Source organism: Zonotrichia leucophrys, chromosome 15, assembly GCF_028769735.1.
Source record: "Zonotrichia leucophrys gambelii isolate GWCS_2022_RI chromosome 15, RI_Zleu_2.0, whole genome shotgun sequence".
NCBI lineage: Eukaryota > Metazoa > Chordata > Aves > Passeriformes > Passerellidae > Zonotrichia > Zonotrichia leucophrys.
Window position 1 is genome coordinate 5948518 of NC_088185.1, and position 7197 is coordinate 5955714.

At 45.1% G+C, this 7197-nt stretch overlaps 1 protein-coding gene across 4 annotated transcripts in view; it reads right to left on the reverse strand.

The window, feature by feature from the left end:
* GALNT9 (polypeptide N-acetylgalactosaminyltransferase 9) overlaps nucleotides 1-3159 on the reverse strand; it is a 257312-nt gene extending 254153 nt beyond the window's left edge. For 3 of the 4 annotated variants that reach the window (XM_064726604.1, XM_064726603.1, XM_064726601.1), the window contains exon 1: nucleotides 2992-3159. In XM_064726604.1, the coding sequence (XP_064582674.1) occupies nucleotides 2992-3092 (101 nt within the window). In that variant the 5' untranslated portion in view covers nucleotides 3093-3159. The remainder of the gene's footprint in view (nucleotides 1-2991) is intronic. The other variant, XM_064726599.1, reaches the window with a different exon arrangement.
* Between the last annotated feature and the right edge of the window lie 4038 nt (nucleotides 3160-7197).

Below are 7197 nucleotides of genomic sequence, written 5' to 3' on the forward strand. Positions count from 1 at the left end.
ATTCTCCTCCCCAGCACACCCACAAAGGTCCTGCAGGGCTCTGCTGAGCTCAGTTTTCTGCTTGCTGCCTCAGTTTCTTCACCTGCAAGACGTGTTTTTGTTTAAAATCCTGTTTCCAGAGCACACTGTGAGTGCTCTCACAGAACTGGAAAGTTTACAGATCTCTTGCTAGTTTTATGCAAAGCATCCATGGGACAGATTACTCACAGTTCCATGCAGCAAGGGATGCTTCCACCCCAGAGAGGGGCAGGCAGAGCAGCCTGGACATGCCACAGTGCTGGGAGGGAGCAGCAGCTGCTCCAGCAGCTCAACCCCTGCTCAGCACCCCCAGCACAGCCTAACCCTAAGCCTAGGCAGGGACAGCAGCCTAAAGTTAGGGATGGTGCCAAAGAAGAAGCAGTGGAGAAAGCAATGCTGTGGCAGTTTTGTGTTCTCCTTGGGATGCCTTTTGCAGCTGCAGTGTGCCTGGAGCTCTGGGCTTTGTGGTTTTCAAAACCCTAACCCTAGGTGGAACCCTAACCCTAGGGCAGTAAAACCAGCCTAGGGTTAAGGCTGCTTCCAAGGAAGAAGCTGTGGAGGGAGCCACGCTGTGGCAGTTTTGAATTTCCCTTGGGATGCCTTTCCCAGCTGCAGTGTGCCTGGAGCTCTGGTTAGGGTTGTGTGGGCAGCTGGGTTAGGCTGTGAGGGCAGTTCATTCACAGAGCTCCACCTGCAAACCTTCCCCACAAACCCTACAGACACCCTGAGAAAAGCCTCACTGCTTCCTTCCCACCCACTTGTCCCCCAGGCCAGCTCTGCTGGAAAATCCCATCCTCCCTCCCACACAGCACAGAGCAGGGCTCTGACAGTTCCTGGATGAAAATGTTTTAACCACACACTTGCACCTGCAGCCTGGCCCCGCGTGTCACAGAATTCAGAATGAAGCAGCACAGCTATTGTAAAAATGAGTTACAGCACAAGCTCCTTCATCTCAGTCATCACAAGGGCTACATCCCACTCCTGTTTTGGTACCAGATGGCTCAAGGTCTATTTTTCAACAAGTGCTGTCTGCTACACTTGCAGCAAGTCCTTTGAGTTACAAGGCAAATCTCTTCCCTTAATATCTTTTTCATCCTTTCCCCCTCCCCTCTTTGAGCTCAGAAGTACATCTTTTCTTAAGAAACAGAAAAAATCTATTATTCTTCAAAGGCCCAGTTGTGTCCTTCATTTACTGAAGTAGTCAAAGAATATTATGGGTCATTTAGTCACCATGGAAACCACAAATAGACCTTCAGGGTTTTGGAGAGGTGATATTATTTTGGAGAGGCTGTGCAGGGCTCTCTGACAGAAAATAATAGGGATGGCAAATCAAGGAGACCTTTTATACAGACTGTGTGAAATGCAAAGGGTATCAAACATCATTTCTCTGCCACCAAAGACTACTCCAGGCAGCAGTTTAATATGGTATCCTCTGACAGCTGAGCCCAAATGGAAAATTAATGAGGCAGCATGATATATGAGTCTTTTTAAATCTCATAACCAGCCTCCTTTATAGAATAAAAATGGCCAAATCAGTTTAATATTAGCGGAGAGGTTCTCTGTGTGTCTTTCTTCCGAGCCTTGTCAGTGCAGTGCTGAAGAGACAGTTTTGGTTTATTGACTGTGTAAGTCCAGCTGTTTTCAAGTTTTGGACTGTCTAAACCAAGATAATTCTGAGCTTTATTGGTTTATCAAAACACAGTAAAGATATGAAAGCCTAAGGAACAGCTGGGATCTCAGAGGGGCCTCATCCTGCCATCCAGGAGCCCTGAGTGCCCTGGGACAGCAGCTCCTCCGCTGCCTCCTGCCAGCAGGGCTTTCCCAATCCCACCCACCACAACACCCCCCAAATTTGTCATTTCTGTCATGAAAAGAGGGATTTATGCACAGTGAGAGTGCTGGCTGCTCTGAGAAGAGAGCAGAAACAGGAGAACACCCTGAATTAAATGTAACCCACCCCAGGCTCAGCCCCTCCCCATGCAGCTCCCTCCTCTCCTACACTGCTCCATCAAAATCCTTTGGGTTTGACCTTGTTCTTTTGCAAGGGAAACTCCTAACTGCATAAGTCACCAAACCCATGCAATTCTCAGGCCAGAAGACCCTTTCTGTGGGCATTTTGGCAAACATATTCTCACAACTGAATCCCAAGCTAAAGACCTACAGAGATGAGAGCAAAAGTAATTGCAAACAAACTTCACACAAAATATCGCATATCCTACCTGGTGATGGATGAATTCTAAACCTACTGGGTACCCTGACACTTCCAAGGTGTGTCTAATTCTACTCTGAATTAGAACAAAACCTTAAAGTCTCAAGTCATTCTGCAGAACAGAAATTTCCAAATGCTTGTGTTTAGAAACAAGCAACCACTTCACTGAAACACTGAAAAAAAAAACCAGCTCAAACAAAACAAAGGAGTCAAAACAAACACTCCTTTCCAAAGTTTTCTGTCAAAACATCTTTAGATGAAGGTGAAATAGACACCTTCATGCAAAACATAGCAGTTGCAGAAGAAAAAAAGAGCTTCCTTTAGAAAATTGCTTCATAAAAGGTACCAACTTTGGCAGCTTCCTCCACAGAACAGGTGTAAGCAGATCCGTGGCACAAAATCACCCACTGTGGCTCAGAAGTTGTGCTTTTCCTGACACCTCTAAGCTGGAACAGTGCCATTATCTGGGCACCTTCAGCACCCAGACCTCTGATAAAAAACAGTGCCCTAAAGACTGGAACTTCACAACATGAAAGCAAAGGGATCACCAGAAGCTACACAAATAACACTTGGCTAAAAGTGAACCCTCAAGGAAGAAAACAATGAGCAATCAACACAGAGCAACAGAAGGAAACTGCTCTAGATTTCCTTGTTAAGAATCCTTCTAGATTGCCTTGTTAAGACAACCTCAACCCCTCCAGAACACCACACTGGCCATGGTTCAAACATACTGATGGCACTTTGCCTCTCATTTTACAACTTACCCAGCTCTGGTCCTGCTGAGCATCTCCAGTAAGGCAGAACATTCCAAACAGGCTTGGAGGAGCAGGAGGAACTTGAAGTCACAGCCCTTCACTCCACTCATCTCCAACACAGATACATGGCTGTTTTGCTGATTCCTAGCCCAGTAAAATCCACAGGCAGAGGGCCCAGGGCAGCACATGCCAGGGCAGAACCAGCAAACAGAAGGGCAGGAACCCCTGATAAGCTGTTGGGCCAGTCAAGGAGGAATTGGATGCAGCTGTGTGAAAAGGGGTGGGGAACAGAGCACCAGCCAAACCTCAGTAATTTCAAAATTGCCCAATTTGATATGTTCAAGAAGGATGATGAGGGATATAAGAATTTAAAAATAAATTTTCATGATTTCCCTCATTCCACAGCTCTTTTGAAAGACTGAATGCTTTGCTTCCAACAGTGCTAAAAGCTCACACTGCAACCAGTGTTTGATGCACAAGAGATGACCCAGCTCCTCCTGCACCTGTGCCAGGCAGAGCCCATTCCCACCTTCACAAATGCAGATTTCCAACAGCATTAGGAATGTGGGTGCTGTAAGGTGGATGTGGAATTAGAAATACACAAAAAGCAGCAGAGGGAAATGTTAGTGTGAGAGCAGGACTGCAGCTGCACCAACATCCCAGGTATAAGAAATGATTGATTTCTGATTCATGAAATGAGATGAATTCTGATGTCTTTCCTGGGAGTTACATGAAGATCCCAATCTGTTTAATTCCTCTAATAAACAGCATGAGAGTATCAATAAATGTTTTTATTGGCCCAATAACATCTCCATTCCTATTTCATCAAGGCTTCACTCAGAGGGTGGGAAGACAAGAAGGTCATTTAATATTTCATGTGAAAAAAAGTTCATTGCCCAAAGCAAACAGTAAATGTGGAATAATGTGTGCTTGTTTCCTTTACCATCTGATGCTGTGTTGGTTTTGCTCAAGTTGTAAATGGCTGTTTTGTTCCAAGCCCTCCTGCTCTCAGCACCAGTGGCTGCACAGAGGCTGAGCTAAGATTTTGCCTGCTTTAGCCATCCCCAACAGGCAGCAGCACATCCCCAGAGCAGGGCTTGAAATACTGCCCAGTGTCAGCAGGAACACAGCAGCCCAGTGTTTAACTTCTTACTCCACTAAGTACTTGGAGACCTCTCTTTCCCTAGGCTCCCTAAATGCTTTATAAACATTTATAAACAGGCAGAGTGAAAAATCAATGCAGAGATACTGTGGGGAGGAAGAGATAGCAAGGAAAGGAAAGACAGACTCAATGAAAAATGAAATAGTGCCCATATATTTGCTACCAGCAGCTTTGCTGTTCCAGGGCTTTTTCCTCACTCCTCCCTATCCCAGTCTTTCTGTGCAGGAGGCAAAAAGCAGGAATTTTACTCTGATAAACTGCAAAAACCAACGTGGTTTTAATAATGGGAGTGTTTTCTGTCCTTCCTTGAGCTAAGATTAGGTTTGGAAACTCAGAGACACTTGGAGAGTTCTGTAAATTATTCCAGGCTGAGCTCTGAGCTGCAGTGGTCACTGGGGGGAACTCTGGGATCCCACCCCCATTTCAGAGCTTTTGGGGAAGGGATGAGCACAGACATGTGTGGGGAAATGAGCAGTGCCAGGGTCTGTGGGTGAAATCAGTAGGGCTGGACAGACATGAAACTGAGATGAGATCAACCAGACCCCACTGCAGCCTCATTCTGCTGCCTGCATTGCTCAGGTGAATCCAGAGACTTTTTAAAAAATTATTAAACACAATTACTCAGCCATACAAGCTCAGCATAGAAAAGACATGGTTTTGCCCTGACATGCTGCTGGGAGCTTCCCTTTTGCCTTCACCAGGATCAGCAGCAGAGCCTGCCACCAGAACATGTGCTGGGAACAGGCTCAGTGCACCTTGCCCAGGTGCTGTGCTTTCTGCAGCCCAGTGCAAACACTGTTATCTCCCTTACCCTGGCAGACTGCTAATAACAAGTTTATACAGTTCATCTTAAACAAATATTGGGAAAGTCAGTCCTTACAAGGTCTGCTGAATTGCAGAGATGTCTGTGCAATTGCAGCTGATGACACAGTGTGGAATGGCACAAAGGAAGGGGTCAGTGCCAGCCAGGATATTTCTCAGAGCAGATTGCATGGAGGTCTCATTTAACACTGCCAGCTCTGAACATGTGCACTGTATAAAGCAGAGCTTTTATGGTTCTATCAAAGGTCCCTAATTTGGCTCTAGGAGCCATCTGCTGATTTAATAGGGGATCTGGATTGTTAGGTTTGGTTTGGTTTTTTGTTTTTTTTTTTTTTTTCATTTGTTTAAACACCTAAAGCTTAAGCATTTATAGACGAAAATATTGCAATAAGTTAATCCTCAGTGTGGTAAAAAAAGGAGAAAATGAATGTGTTCAGCTTTGTTTAATTTTGTCTCCTAAGCAACCAACATATTGGATATTGTGGGTACCAAACCTTAAGTGTGTGAAAGTCATTAAATTAGCCCTTCCAAGACTGCTGCAACCATATTATTAGGAAATTTTAGATGAATTACACTGTCAAGACTGTTAAGTATCACCTTGTGCTTTTATCAGCCACTAATTAAAACTGAAACAGAATGTTAATGCCCATCTTACTTTGGCTAAACAAACAGAGATAATACACACAATGCCAGCTATATTTAAATAGGCCCAGCACCCACTATGCACATTACTCCTCTATTTCTCCATGCAGATCTATGTGACCATTAAAAGCCCCCTGATGCCAGAATAAGGAACCTTGAAGGGTATTTCACCCCCTAACACCGTGGGGCTGGTGACATTCCCATTTATCTCCCAAGGTAACAATCTCAGGAGGAGCACAGTGAGAGGTGTGGGCTCAGCCACACAGAGCTCTCTCTCTCCACACAGATGATGTGCTGGGAATTTATTCAAAACCTGAGCTGACACAAACCATCACAGGAGCCAGTTTGTGCCAGAGCGAAGCAAGGATTACACAGGATCATTCCAACAGCTCAGGCTTTACAAACACCAGGGATAACCCCATGAGGGGCTCCCCAAACCATCCTCCATCCCTCCCTCAGGTGCAAGGGCATCTGCTTTCCAGCAGCAGGGCACAGTGAAGGCTTCATGTGATGCAAAATTAATGCAGTGCCACTGAAATCAGCCCACCCTCACTGAGGCTCCAGTTCAATCACATTCCCTCATTTCTAAAGAGTCTTGAACAAATATTTTATGTAAAGGTCTCAGATTTCTCATTTCAAGGGCTGTGAATCTCACAGGCAATGCAGAGAGCACAGAATCTGGGCAGAGGTAATTATCTTTAACTGGGCTGCACCTCAGGAGCCTGGGGATTTCAGGGCAAGCAAGGAGTCAGCAGCTGAGCACTTCCCCAGGACATTCTGGATGAAATCAAGGGCAGTTTCAGCACTCACACGTTGAAGCAAGATTATGAATGACCACTGGATGTGACAATTTACCTTGCCACCAGGATTTCTCCTGGATTTACTTTTTGCCCTTTATTCATGCAGTTGTTTGCAGGTCAAACATGTTCATCTGTTTGACTTCCCTGATTCAAAGTAATGGATAGGAGCACAAACAAGCAAACAAATCCACCTGCTCCCCCAAAAAGAAAAATAGAACCAAACCAAAACTAGAGACCCAAACTTATAATTTTTGTGTTATAGCAATAAAGATGAGAGAGAAAACAATTTACCAACCAATTTACTGGAAAACCATGGTACATCTGCTGCTACTGCATAATGGAAAGTGCTTTGGAAATGGGTTTCCAGATTTCCCATTTGTGGTGAGCTATGAGCACACAGGGATTTAATATCATGGGTAAAACTATTAATTAGGCAAGAAAAGGTCTGCCTGGAGTTCATAATATCTTGTGATCCAGTGTGATTCCTTCTCACTCTCAGTCTGTGGTTCAGACAGACCTGAAGCATTTCTGAGGCCCAGGGGGGAAGAGGATCCATCTTGTCCAGCACCTGAACAGATCTTAGTCCAAGGAAGAGGGATTAAATTAGCGATGAATTACACCCTGAATGAAAGCAATCCTTTTGATGTGCCTTCAAACACAATGAATGTGTGTTCTCCCACTGCAGTCAGCTGGGGCAGCCACAGCCTTAACAACCATCAGTTATCCCACAGGCCATCATTTAGTGGAGCCAGTGGGGCAGCAGCAGATCCCTGACTGGATCACACACAG